A 14803-nucleotide genomic window follows, 5' to 3' on the forward strand; every position below is an offset into this window, starting at 1 on the left:
AAGGTTACGGAGCTAGTTACTAGCAAGGTTGCAAAAACTAACTGTTCCCTTCTACTTCCTTGCTGTTTCCACAAACCCACAGTTCAACATGGTGAGAAGAAGTGTGTGTGGCAATGCAGGGTGTGTAAACGTGGGTACTGTCTACTGGCACATTTCTTGGAAATATTTGCTCCAAACCCTGACAACCACCCAAGTGTAGTTCTGCATACAAGCTCCTGGTGCCTGATGTCCAGGAGTCCTGGAAAATTAGTCTTCTCTTTCCTGTATGTCACAAGGAGTGTGTTCTTTTTGTATTTTATTCTTGGTTTAATTTCTAGTTTTCAAGAATACATTTTTAAAAATAATTTATTTTATTATGTGCATTGGTATTTTGCCTGCATGTATGGCTGTGTGAAAGTGTCAGATCTTGGAGTTACAGACAGTTGTGAGCTGCCATGAGGGTGATGGGAATTGAACCCGGGTCCTCTGGAAGAACAACCAGTGCTCTTAACTTCTGAGCCATCTCTTCAGTCCCTCAAGAATACATTTTAGGGCTGGAGAGATGGCTCAGTGGTTAAGAGCACTGACTGCTCTTCCAGAGGTCCTGAGTTCAATTCCCAGCAACCACATGGTGGCTCACAACCACTGGTAATGAGATCTGGTGCCCTCTTCTGGCCTGAAGGGATACGTGCAGGCAGAATACTGTATACATAATAAATAAATCTTTAAAAAAAAAAAAAAAAAAAAAAGAATACATTTTAATTGGTGCTAAAGCTCATGATTGCTAGATTTTTGTATATTTAATCACTGCGCTACATGTAAATGGATGGGAATAGGATTGATCTGTAGGGCCTGGAGGGATGGCTCGGTGGTTAAGAATGCAGACTGCCCTAGTGCAGAGTTTGGTTTTCAAAACCCATGTCAGGCTGCTTGCAACTGCCTATAACTCCAGCTCCAAAGGATCTGACGCCCTCTTCTGGCCTCCACATGCACCTGTACTCATGTGTGCGCATATCTATCTACACAGACACCACACATAAAGACATAACTTAAAATAAAATTAAAAAAAGAATATTTGTGATTTCCCAGTATGACTAGTTTCCATCTTATTTAAGTGATTTGTAGTCTAAAAAAATCATTTTTCTTTCTTTGTTTTGTTTTTTGTTTTGTTTTGTTTTTTTTTTTTTTGGTTTTCGAGACAGGGTTTCTCTGTGTAGCTTTGTGCCTTTCCTGGAACTCACTCTGTAGACCAGGCTGGCCTTGAACTCACAGAGATCTGCCAGGCTCTGCCTCCTGGGTTCTGGGATTAAAGGCGTGTGCCACCACCGGGCTCATTTTTCATAGATACAGAAAATTACAATGAATAGACATACAGAAATATATAAGATGGAACTACGATGGCACAGAACTTAAGTCGAATGCCCTGCCTTATTTAACTTGGAAAGTTGGGCACAGAACAGAGGCTTCTAGCTCATTCTCACTCTCATTTCAGCTCCAGCAGGCAAAGTGAGGGAGGAGACTCCACTTCACTGAGGTGCTGCAAGGAGAAAGGTTTTGTGAGCATCCAGTGGCAGCCCGAGAGCAGGCTCTGGGTGGCCAGCAGTCAGCAGATTCACCCAGCTGGGTGTGGTGGCCTTTAGAGAGAGAAGCAGATTGAGTTCTGTTGATCAGAGGTCAAATAGGCCAGCCTGGTCTACATAGGGAGTTTAGGCCAGCTAGGGCTACATACTGAGTCTGTCCAAAAAGAAAGAAAGAGGGGGCTGGAGGGATGGCTCAGTGGTTAAGAGCACCAGCTGCGCTTCCAGAGGACCCGGGTTCAATTCCCAACACCTATAGGGCAGCTCACAACTGTCTATAACTCCAGTTCCAGAGGAACTGGCACCTTGGCAGAAACATTTATGCAGGCAAAAAAAAAAAAATCAGTGCACATAAAAGTAAATAAATCCTAAAAAGAAAGAAAAAGAAAATGAATTTGTAATACCCATTATTACTTGAGATGTTCGTTTGTATTGCTGAAGCGCTGGGATTAAACTAGCAGTTATTAAACTATAAGCTGACAGAGGAGACAAAGGTTAATTCTATTCCTAAGGATGAAGATGTGCCTGATTCTGCTCTCTTTTCTTTCCCCTCTAGCCTATTAATGCGGAAAGCTTTATTTGACCACCTCACGGCCCGGGGCATCCAAGTAAGTCTGGGCACTGGTGTCCTTTGAAATAGCAGCGCCCAGCCGTTTGGTACAAGCCACAGTGCAGGGTCTTTAACTCTGTCTGAGCTCTGACTTTGATACGACAACTGTAATGAGGACTGCATGCTCTTCCTTGCAGTTAGTAATAAAGCATCAGCTAGATTCTTATGTCAATGAGGGCAGCTGAAGTCAGGGGTGGGATAGTGCATATCTAATGAGGAAATGGAATATTTTTTAAAAGAGCTTAATAATTTCTTTCTTTTTTTTTTTTTTAAAGATTTTATTTATTTATTATGTACACAGAAGAGGGTGCCAGATCTCATTACAGATGGTTGTGAGCCACCATGTGGATGCTGGGAATTGAACTCAGGTCCTCTGGAAGAGCAGTCAGTGCTCTTAACCTCTGAGCCATCTCTCCAGCCCTTAATAATTTCTTAAAATGACAACCTTCATAAGGTTCACTGTAAGCGTGCTGAGATCCTAGTGGATAAATATGAAATCATTTTCTGTTTAACGTTTCTTCTGATACTTCCTACACCCCAATTCCCAGGTATACGTTTGGGTTTTAAATGAAGAACACGAGTACAAAAGAGCTTTTGATCTGGGAGCCACTGGAGTGATGACAGACTACCCAACAAAGCTTAAGGATTTCCTAAATAATTTTCCCGCGTAAGAAAGGGTCTCAGAATTACTCAAAGGAGACATGACGTGAAAAGATCCGAGGAAAGGTGTGGCACCATTGTTTCCCTGAGATTTGCAGAATGGTAAAAAGGTTTAATCAGTTAAGTTCGTATTACCTCATTTTAAAGCCTGTCTGGGAATGTAGAAACTTCTCTATACTGTATATTTATTTTTCAACAATATTGCATATTTTACATTGGTAACTTGTTTTGAAAGATAACTGGCTATGAGATGTAAGTAGATCATTGATCAGGATGGCTATATGTGATGCAGTAGTCTTCTATTGTAAATCTGAAATCACAGACTAGAGGCCGAATCAGGCATTAGCCTTCACGGAGAACAAGATCAGATATAGGAAAAAGAAGATTATTGAGCTGGGCATGGTGATGTGAGCCTATAATCCCAGCACTTGGGAGCCTGAGGCAAGAGGGTCATGAGTTTCAGGCCAGCCTGGGCTACATAGTGAGCTCCCCTGTCTTTAAATTTTTGTAATTAAAAAAGGAAAAAATTATTGAAGGCCATTGCAGCCTTTTTGAATTGTCTGGTTACGTCTGGGTGCATTTTAGTGAAAGGCAAAATACAGTGGAAGTAGATGTTTAATAGTTAGCCGGCAAGGTGTGTGCTGGTGATAGAAGGTCAGTCAACCCAAGTAAAGTTTGTGACCTACTCAGAAATCAAGTCTGTGGGCTGAAACAGACTTCCGCAGTTGTGGTTGTTAATGGGGACATTCTGTATGGAGTCTCTTTTCAGGTGCGTGACAATGCCACCGTGTCTATTTTTTTATGTCTTCAAAAATAGACTTTTTAACTGTAAATTAAAACAAGAACCAATTAGTCATGTTTTTATGTTTCCTCTAAAGAAATACACGATTCTTATCTTTTGGGCTTGACTTGACTCTTTAAACCTCCATAGATTGTAAGTGACATTGCAGTCCTCGTGACGATTGGGCTGGTGGGAGCACAGCACCATCGCGGGTATTTTTAGTGTGAGCCACCTGCCCTTGACCGGCAGGAACTCAGTCTACTGAGGACTAGCTACCGACAGACTTACCCAATGTTAGACATCACTTCCTCTGCTTTCTGATGTGACTCCATGTAAATCTGTTTCTAACCTTTTTGACTAAATTTCCATGATCTCAGATTGGGAGATAAGTATAATATGGACTAATAAATGTCTTTTGCCTAAATTATGTCTCTCGTGTGGGGTTTGCCACATACAGCTGTGATGTATGGATGGCCTTACGAGATCTCCCGTCTGTGGCTTTGTTGTTTAAACTGTAATAAAGTTTTCCAAGAATAAAACGAGGGGCTTGATTTTCTTTTACATTTGTAATTCCAGTGTGTTTCATATTTTTTTCAGTTAATTAATCAATAAATGAGTAAACCTGAGATTTCTCACTAGCATAAAGAGAGTAAAGGAAAACAGAATAATAATTAGGAAGTTACTTCTTGGCATTTGGATAGACAACTTGTGCAAGCTAGTCTACTAGAGCAGACTTTTACTCTTCTGTATTATAGTTTTTAATTCTAGTTCTTAGAGATCGTTTTTATCTTATTTATCTCTGAGGTCTCTTTTTTTTTTTTTTTTTTTTTTTTTTTGGTTTTTCGAGACAGGGTTTCTCTGTGTAGTTTTGGTGCCTGTCCTGGAACTCACTTGGTAGCCCAGGCTGGCCTCGAACTCACAGAGATCCGCCTGGCTCTGCCTCCCGAGTGCTGGGATTACAGGCGTGCGCCACCACCGCCCGGCTGAGGTCTCATTTTTGTAGCCCGGGCTGGCCTTGAACTCATGATGCTCCTACCTCAGCCTCTTTTTTTGAATTTATTTTGTATGTGTGTGTGTTCGTGTGATTGTCTCTGTGTGTTTGCATGATGCGTGTGTGTGTGTGTGTGTGTGTGTGTGTGTGTGTGTGTGTGTGTGAGCATATGCCGCACATATGGTGGTCAGAGGCTAGCTTTGTGGAGTTGGCTCTGTCCCTTCACCTTTAAGTAGGTTCCAGGGATCAAATTCAAGATGTTCCATGTACCTGCTGAGCCATCTCGCGGGCCTGGCCTCAGCCTCTTGAGTGATGGAACTCCAGGCCTACACCACCAGGCTAGGCTGATCTCCCACTGCTCCATACTGAACACTGGACCCAGGACCTCACACAAGAGAGGCAAGTCCTCTGCCATTGTATTTCTAGCGCTCTCTTTGTTTTATTTATTTATTTATTTATTTTTTTTTTGGTTTTCCGAGACAGGGTTTCTCTGTAGCTTTGGAGCCTGTCCTGGACTAGCTCTGTAGCCCAGGCTGGCCTCGAACTCACAGAGATCCGCCTGGCTCTGCCTCCCGAGTGCTGGGATTACAGGCGTGCGCCACCACCGCCCGGCTTTTTTTTATTTTTGTGACTAAATTATTCAGGCCATCCTGAACTCGTTCTATAGCCCAGTTAGGCTTTGAACTTTAAGTCTTTCTGCCCCAACCTCCCCAGTTTTGGGGATTATAGGAGTTACAGGACTGGGCTACCGGGTCCAGCCTACACTACTAGGTCCAGCAGCTGATTTTTAAAAAATTATTCTTTTTATGGTTTGTTTGTTTGGTTTGTTTTTTTCCAGACAGGATCTCTCTGTGTAGCCCTGGCTGTCCTGGAAGTCACTATGTAGACCAGGCTGGCCTTGAACTCAGAGTTCTGCCTCCCTCTGCTTCCCAAGTGCTGGGATTAAAGGCGTGCGCCACCACCGCCTGGCTATGGTTTGTTTTTAAATTTTTCTTCATTATGATTCAGAGCAGGTCATATTGTAAAACTAGTGTATGTTTTGTGTCAATCATTTCATTTAATTTCAGTAGAAATTACCCACAATGACAACCATGTTTTTAAAAGTCATGCTCAAGGCACTAGAGAGATGCTCAGTGCTTGAGAGCACTGGTTTCAGTTTCCAGCACCCTCATGGTGCCTCCCAACCATCCATAACTCTAGTTCCAGAGGACCCAGTGTCCTCTTCTGGCCTTCCAAGACACCAAACATGCACATGGTACATATACAGACAAGCAGACAAAACATTCATATACATAAAGAAATCTAAAAATAATTATTTTTAAACGATGCTAGGCTATCAGATGATTTTGGGCTGAGGAGATGGCTTGATGAGTAAAAACCTTGCTGTACAAGTGTGAGAGCTACAACTGAGATAACCAGAGCCATGTAAATGCCAGGTGGGTGTGGTGGCCTGCTTTTAATCCCAGCCTCGGGATGGGCTTTCCAGAGCAAGCTGGCTAGCTAGATCACCCCAGTGGGAGCTCAGGCTTCAAATGAGAGTCACCTCTTCAATGTATAGAGTGGAGAGTGACAGAGGAAGATCCTGGAAGCCCAGCCTCTGGCCTCCATTCACATGTGCACCCATACAGACATGCACATGCATGAACACCACACATGCCTAATATCTATGACAGAAGATTTGATACTCATTACCAGATAGCATCTGAATACTGCTCTCCTGTTTGAGTGTCATGTTGTAAAAGAAATTAAGGGCAGGCATCATGGTATGGCGGTTGTTGGAGCCCACCAAGGTTTCCTGGTGGCTTTACCCAGCAGGACTGCATAAGAGGGTGATTGGGCCACAGGCCTGGGTACCAGGTGTTTGGAAGGGTCTACACTTGGGCTGTATCTAGCAAGGGGGAGGTCTTTTGCCTTGCCCCTTGGCATTGTTATAAAAAGCCCTTTGGAATAAAGTTCTGGGCTGTTGGGTTTTGACCCAGGCCCTCCCAAGGTGTTTCTGTCTTTCCTCTTGTCATCTAGGTACCTCTTTCTATCTAAATATTTCTCACTTTTCCCTGCTCAAGAGTACCCTGGTCCTGAAAGTGGGGACTGTCCCCCATAGTCTGTAATCCCAGTATGAGTCAGAGACAAATCATTTTCAGCTGGAGACTTCTCTTTAAAAAAAAAAATGGCCGGGCGGTGGTGGCGCACGCCTTTAATCCCAGCACTCGGGAGGCAGAGGCAGGCGGATCTCTGTGAGTTCGAGGCCAGCCTGGGCTACAGCGCAAGATCCAGGAAAGGCGCAAAGCTACACAGAGAAACCCTGTCTCAAAAAACCAAAAAAAAAAAAAAAAAAAAAAAAAATGGCTCATCATGGTAGCAAAATGCCTTTAATCTTAGCACTTGAGAGCCAGCCTGGTCTGCATAGCAAGTTCCAGGACAGCCAGAGCTACATAATAGAGAGACCCTGTCTCAAAAAACAACAGCCGGGTGGTGGTGGCGCACACCTTTAATCCCAGCACTCGGGAGGCAGAGCCAAGAGGATCTCTGTGGGTTCGAGGCCAGCCTGGTCTACAGAGCGAGATCCAGGACAGCCAGGTGGACGGAGTGGCTGAGAAAAGACCTCATGCGCGCGTGCACATACACACACACACACACACACACACACACACACACACACACACACCCTGTGCAGTTAAATCAGTATGTTCCAATATGTAAAGCCACTAATAGAACACTGTGGATTGTCTTCCCTGTGCAAAGTGAGTTTTCCCCAGAAGAATTTATTAAAGACAAACTAAAAGGGAATCTGCTATTGATAAGAGTGCCAGCTGGAATGTTTGTTCTGAGCCTTATGTGGTAGCAATTCCAGTGTTCAGAAAACAGTTCTGAAGACTAGTCCAAGGCCAGTCTGGTCTATGTCGTGTGTCCCAGACAGTCCAGGGCTACATGACTCTTTTTCAAAAATGAGAGGAAACCTGAATACTGTGTTTCAATCAGCAGCCCCACTTGAAGTCTGGACCCTGGTGTGTATGTAGAAGTCAGAGGACAAACTGTAGGAATTGGCTCATCCTGGGGATTGAACCAGGTCATCAGGCCTGGAGGCAGGCACGTTTCCCCCAGTGAGTCAGCTCCCCAGGCAGCTCTTGCACTCTTGAACTCCTAGAAGTTGTGATAACTTGCCCAAGCCTGGGTCTGTCAGCACTCAGTCACACAAGGGGAGGGATTCATCCGGCCCCGCCACTTCCTTAGGATTTATACCAGGAAGTGGTTGGTGGGGGAGAGAGACATTTTCTTTAGTGATGGAGCCACAAGTAGGGTGCTTCTTATTGTAAACAAACCCTAATGAAACTCACTGGGACACACATAAACAAATGGGGGGGGGCGCTGATTGGAAAGAGGAAAGAGATGATCGGAGTGGGAGGGGGACAAGAAAGGATAACAGTGAATATGATTGAAACACATTATATCCATGTATTAAAATTATTATGTATAATTAATATATTCAAATACAACATTATTTAAAGGGAGAGGTATTAATCCTTTCCCTTTCTTGGTGTCCTGTTGACTCTCATATGCCAACAGATTTCAGAACATTAAAAAGAAATGAAAAGCCAGATATAGTGACAAAAAACCCTTAGTCCCAGCACTCAGGAAGCAGAGGCAGGTGATCTCTGTGAGTTCAAGGCCAGCCTGGTCTACAGAGCGAGATCCAGGACAGCCAGGAGTACACAGAGAAACCCTGTCTCAAAAAGCAGAGAGAGAGAGAGAGAGAGAGAGAGAGAGAGAGAGAGAATTATAATTCAGGGTGGAAACTGAATTATAATTCAGGGTGGAAACTGAGAGAGAAGAAAAAAAAAATGAGTCCAGCTTGGTGGTATATGCCTGCAATCTCAGCACGACAGATCCCAAGTACCAGAGATTAGTCTGGACCAGGTAGCAAGACTGTCTTGGAAAAACAAACATCCATCAAGTCTACGGTGATGTCATCTGTTAGCAACAGAATAAAAGAGTCGATCACCGAAATGAAGAGACTAGATTCTGAGGGAAGAGTCAAGGGAGTGTGGGGTGGGGAGCAGAGATTTAAGTCTCAGAATCTGGTCGAAGGAGGCAAACTGTGGTCTGGGAAACAGAAGTGGAGGAGGCCAGTGTCCCCAACCTGTGAAAAAAAGGTGTTTGTCAGTCGATCACCAGATTGACAGCGATTCAGGAAAGCAGGGGCTAAGAAAGGACAGTGGCATTTGGTGTCCAGGAGGCACCTGTGACTGGTTCCTTTGTTTCTTCCCTTGATGGGACGGATAACAAACCACAAAGGGAAGAGGGGTGTTGAGTGGCTCTCAGTGAGGCTGGTAACACTCGGCCCCTTATTCCAAGAAATAAGAGAACGGAGACGTTTCAAAGGGCAGCAGGGTGGTGTGTTCTGAAAGCAAAGGCTTATGAATATGTGAAAAAGACCAAAGAAGGGGGATGCAAGCAAACCCTGGGTTGTATCAATTCACCTTTTAGCTAAGACTTACCTGGTTATAATGCCTTCAACGAGTATTGATGAATGCCTGCCTCGCCAGGCCACTGGGTTACAGCTGTGAACCATCTCAAAGAAAACCTGCCCTTGATGCCTATGGCTAGGAGAGGAATCCAGAGCTGAGAGAGGCAGAGTGTGTGTTTGCTTTGGCAGGGGTGTTGGGGAGCGAACCCAGGAATTGATGCCTCCGCAGCATTATACCCTGTTGCTAAGCTGCATCCCCAGCGGGGACTGTGGTGGTATTGTGTTCCCCAAAATATTGTGTACCCTAATAAACTTATCTGGGGTCAGAGAACAAAAAAGCCACTAGATACCTAGGCTAGAAAATGGTGGCACTCATGCCTTTAATCCTAGCATTCCAGAGGTAGAAATCCCTCTGGATCTATGAGTTCAAGGCCACATTGGAAACAGCCAGGCATGGTGACTCACGCCTTTAATCCCAGAAAGCAAGCCTTTAATCCCAGGGAGTGAGGCAGAAAGCAGAAAGGTATATAAGGCGTGAGGGCCAGAAACTAGAAGCATTTGGCTGGTTAAGGTTTCAGGCTTCTAGCAACAGTTCAGCTGAGATCCATTCAAATATGAGGACTCAGAGGCTTCCAGTCTGAGGCAACAGGATCAGATAAGAAGTTGGCCAGGTGAGGTTAGCTGTGGCTTGTTCTGTCTCTCTGATCTTCCAGTGTTTACCCCAATAACTGGCCTCAGGTTTGATTTTATTAATAAGACCTTCTAAGATTTCTGCTACAGGGGATACAACAATAAAATTGAGGATAAAAGATAAAACTAGAGTGGTGCTGCCTTGAATCCCAGCACTAGGGAGGCACAGACAGTCAAGAGGATCCCTGTGCGTCTTTATAGTAAGTCCCAGCCCAGCCAAGACTGCACAGTGAGACCCTGCCTCAATATGTAAATGACAAACACAAGCAGATAAAACAGCTGAATCAAATGGAGCTGGAAGAGGTCTCGGATGCTCCTTTTTCTGCTAGGACTTCAGCTCTTTGGGTGTGGTGGTGGAAGCCTGTAATGTCAGTGCTTGGGAGTTGAGTCAGAACAATAGCCCCAAGTTTAAGGCCAGCTTGATTTACATAGCGAGTTCCAGGCCAGCCAGGACTATTCAGCAAGACCCTGTCAAAATAACTGGGAAGATGGCTCAGGGGGTAAAGTGTTGCAGGATATTTGTTTACACTGTGTGAAAATGTGTCATTGTGATTGGTCTAATAAAAAGCTGAATGGCCAATAGCTAGGCAGGAGAGAACAGGCGGGACTTCCAAGGAGAGAGAGGAACTCTGGGAAGAAGAGTGGTGGAGCTACGCCAGCGAGACACAGAGGAAGTCAGACATACAGAAGAGAAGAAAGATAAAAAGTCACATGCAAAAATGTACATTAATAGAAACAAGTTAATTTGAGTTATAAGAGTTAGTTGGGAACAAGCCTAAGCCAAAGGCCAAGCTTTCATAACAATAAGTCTCCATGTCATTATCTGGGAGCTGGTGGTCACCAAGAGAAAGTCCAACAAGAAAGTCCTACTATAGTAAAGCACTTGCTGGACACACCTGATGACCTGAGTTTGGATCCCTAGAACCAGCATAAACGCTGGACACAATAGTGTGAGCATCTGTAATCCCAGTGCCACCCTACAGGAGGAAAAGACTGTTAGGCAGGAGAATTGCCAGAAGCTCAAGGACCAGCTAGTCTGATGCATGGAACAGCAGTGCACAAGAGACCCTGTCTCAAACAAGGTGGCAAGTGAGGATGGCATAGAGTCATCTCTGATCTGCACACATGCACCCACAGAAGAAAGAAGAATTTCAGGCCTGTCAGACTAGGACTCCACCCCTATCACTTAATTTAGCTTTAGTTACCTCTTTAGGCCCTAGCTCCAAGTACAGAGGCTTTATAGGATCATACATATGAATTTGAATGGGAATATACATTCTACAACAGTCAGGGAAGGAAGTCAAAGTCAGGGGAATCTGGAGGTTGGTTATTTATGGGAGTAGTTTGAAACTGGAAGGGCCAACTGAGGAAATGTAGGCAAGCTGGAAATAAAGATCCCATAGCCAACAACCATGGATGGCTAGAACATAGAGGAAATCTAGTATGCCCAAGAGTATCAGAGAGACGTTGGTATGTCTTTCTTGGTGTGATAGTTCCTCTTCACTACCAACCATACTCCATTTGAAATCACCTAGGAGACACTTTTCTGGGTATGTCCATGAGGCTGTTCCCAGAGAGGATTAACATGAGAGAAGATTCACACTGACGTGGGTGGCAACATCCCATAGACTGGTGTCCCAGACAGAATTAAGAGGGAAAAAAGAAGGAAGCCAACTAAGCATTCATGGTTATGGACTGTCCAGCACTTCCACCACCATGCCTTCCAGCCCTTACGGACTGTGTCTTTTTTTAAACCAGGGCCGAGATAAATCCTTCCCTTATGTCACGCCCCTCATGTATTTTGTCATAGCAATGAGTTTTCCATGCTGTAGGGTAAAAAGGGCCAGTGAGAGAACACCCTGGCCCTGAGACCAGAGCCAAGGAATCACACCCTGCCTCTAACCAACTCAGAAATCTAACCAATCCCTGAGCAAAATCAACCAGTCTCTGAACTTGTCTCAAGCTCAAGACTAGAGTTCCTACCAATCCCCACCCAGAAAACCTTCACCCTGGAAAGCTCTGCCCCTAAGAAACCCTATATAAGTCCTGTGCCTGTTCTGTTTGCTGCTGCCTTTTTCCACGCTGGCAGAGGCAGCCACTCTCCTGGATTCCTCCCTCCCAATAAATCTCTTGAGTGAGGTTTGTTATAATGACTTTCTCTGGAGCAGAGCAGAGCTGTAACTGCTCTTGCTGGAGTGGAGCAGAGCTGCTACACTTCCACAGGGAAACTTTCCTTTAGCAGAACAGAGCGCTAAAGACCTTCTTCGCCAGAGTGGAGCAGAACTGTTTTAACACTTTGGCTGGGGGAACTTGCCCCTGCTGGAGCAGGGTTGTTACACTTGCTTCAGGGAAACCTTCCCTGGAGCAAGGACTATAAAACTTTGCTGGGGAAACTGTCCCCTACCAGAGCAGAGCTGTAACACTTCTGTTGGGATACCTTTCCCCTCAGAGCTGTAGGTATTCCTTGGCTTCTGACTGCCAGGATATCTTTCTATCAGAGCCGTAACATTTACACATGACACCTACTTAGAGAATTTCAGAGTGCTAAGACCAAACAAGCCTCGGGACTCCTGGAAAGGGAAGATCTCAAATGTTTGCGTTCAAATGAAGCTTCAGAGAACAGTGGAGTTTGTTGGGGCTGGAGAGCTGGTTCAGCTATTAAGAGCACTGCTCTTCCAGAGGACCTGGGTTCAGTCCACAGCACCCACATGGTGGCTCACAATCATCCATAATTTAACTCCAGTTCCAGGGATCGGAGATCCTCTTCAAGCATAAGCACACATGCAGGAAAAACACACATGCACTTAAAAATAAGTAAACACACACACACACACACACACACACACACACACACACACACACACACACACACCAACAGTGAGTTTGAACCTAGGGGCAGTGTGGAATTATGGAAGAACTGATGTTCTCTGTAGATGCATCTGTACCAAAGATTTTGTAGATGGCTGACCTTGGCTGACTGCACACTATGATTGTGGAGAGATGGAATGTTGCAAGGCAAGCGCTGCCTTATCTTGGGTCATCTGAAGACCTTTAATAGCCACTTTTGTAACCGATCTCACGGTCTCTTGACTGTGATATAAACTTCTCTTCTCGGAATGTGTTATTAGGTAGAGCAGGTCTCTAGCCTCCACCAAGCCTAAGGCTAAGAATACTGATGCATGTGACAGTTGTGGGAGAGAGCGCTCCACTTTGTGATTATGTTGCACCCAGTCCATTGTACACCACAAGGAAGGAGAGACACCATGCCATGGGTTCCAAAGACTTTAAAAATCACCACAGGCGGGGCGGTGGTGGCGCACGCCTTTAATCCCGGCACTCGGGAGGCAGAGGCAGGCGGATCTCTGTGAGTTCGAGGCCAGCCTGGGCTACCAAGCGAGTCCCAGGAAAGGCGCAAAGCTACACAGAGAAACCCTGTCTCGAAAAACAAAAAATAAAAATAAAAAATAAAAAAATAAAAATCACCACAGAAGTGGGGTCACTAATCAATCAGGGCTGCAGGACAAGGACTTGGGAGACTTGCTTTCCTGACAGCCCTGAACAGAGGTAGAAGCCGGGGCTTATAAGCACAAAAATCGCAGACATTTGTTGCCAAGTTACAGTTATAATTTTCATCAATCAGAAAATTAGGGACTTTCTTTGTGTGTTCCATCATTGTCAACTGACACAAAATGAGACCTTTCCAGGCCAACCAATCAGATTCATTTGTTCTTTCTGTTGTTAGGAACAGCCATAATGTTATAGAGAACTAAGGGGCACAGCAGACTATTTCTATTGTCTAAGGAGGAGGTTGGGCAGACATCGGAAAGTTATTAGCTCCCCTAGGGCTTGGAGACCTGAATTTTATTTCACCATGTAGGTTAAATGGAGTCTGAAGTCAAAAGGGCAGCACTTAGGCCAAGGTGCTTTTGCCTGCTTACTTTATTCCCCTCATGCTTTTATGACTGAGATGCATCTTTGTCTAGGGGCTCGAATAAGGGGGTGTATTGTGCCCTTAGAATCATGAGCCTAAAGCGCCTATGTGATCTTGAACAAAGCACACAACGGTGCTAAAAACACAGGGGACCCTCAGTAGAACAAGGAGCAGGAGGGTTAGGGAAACTTTTAAACTTGTAACAAGGCTTGTCAACCGGGAGAGCCAGTTGAAAAGTGATTCATACCAGCTGGAACTCTGTTTTCTTTCCTCCTCCTCCTCCTCAGTGAGACGATTTTCTTTAACTTTCGTTAGGATCTCTCTAATAACACCTGAATGATTGGCATAAAAGCAACATGCTTCTCTCAGGGCCATTCATAAGCCTCCTTCCTTAAAGAAAATAGGTCCAGCCCACAGCAGTTCTGCAGGACCATTTCAGCTAGTGTGTCAATTTGATTTTCTAGGAAAGAGATGGAAGAATGGAGGTGAGAAATATCTCTGTTGGTTTGTTTGCTTAGGGTTCTGAGAGTTACAGTCCCCAGTGATTAAGGCTGCTCCTATAAAGAGAGGGATGAGAAAGCGAGACGCCCTCCTGGTGAGCAGAAAGCCCGTCATCTCCATGTGCATTCTCCCTGCCTCCCTTTCATAGTATAGGATCTGAGGCACACTATGAACTGATTCTCAGTGGAACGTCCTAGGGAGAAGCAGGGTGTTAAACCAAAAGTACAGGCAAACCAAGTTGATGTGAGGGCAGCCAGAGGGGTGCTCTTGTTGAACTTGTGAGGACATAGGTATATACCAAGGAGTAGGGTGATATTGCCTGGGGTCAAAAACAGGTTCCCTCTTCTCAGAGATCCCCCAAAGGGAATTTGCCTTTGACTTAGGATTTTCAGCCTGTAAGGAAGCAGGGCAATGTATTCTCTTCTGTAACTACTTCCAGCTGAAACTGGGGTGTTGGTTGTCAGGGCCCAGGAAAGGCTAGCCAAAGGCTGGGCCACAGGGTGTTTATCAGAAACATCTGATTAGCTGATCTAGGGGAAGGGACAGGGAACAATCACATTGGCTGGATTGGTTCACATCAGCTTTCAGCAGTTTGCAGTCCACAGGCGTTTCCTGGAT

At 44.9% G+C, this 14803-nt stretch overlaps 1 protein-coding gene across 1 annotated transcript in view; it reads left to right on the forward strand.

The window, feature by feature from the left end:
* Positions 1 to 4168, forward strand: part of Gdpd1 (glycerophosphodiester phosphodiesterase domain containing 1) — a 38208-nt gene extending 34040 nt beyond the window's left edge. The window contains exons 9-10 of the mRNA XM_052755872.1: positions 2113 to 2164; positions 2715 to 4168. Coding sequence (XP_052611832.1) covers positions 2113 to 2164; positions 2715 to 2837 — 175 coding nt within the window. The 3' untranslated portion in view covers positions 2838 to 4168. The remainder of the gene's footprint in view (positions 1 to 2112; positions 2165 to 2714) is intronic.
* The last annotated feature ends 10635 nt before the right edge of the window (positions 4169 to 14803 follow it).

The sequence above is a fragment of the Peromyscus californicus genome, unplaced genomic scaffold (assembly GCF_007827085.1).
Source record: "Peromyscus californicus insignis strain IS unplaced genomic scaffold, ASM782708v3 Scaffold_3__1_contigs__length_106647218, whole genome shotgun sequence".
Taxonomy (NCBI): domain Eukaryota; kingdom Metazoa; phylum Chordata; class Mammalia; order Rodentia; family Cricetidae; genus Peromyscus; species Peromyscus californicus.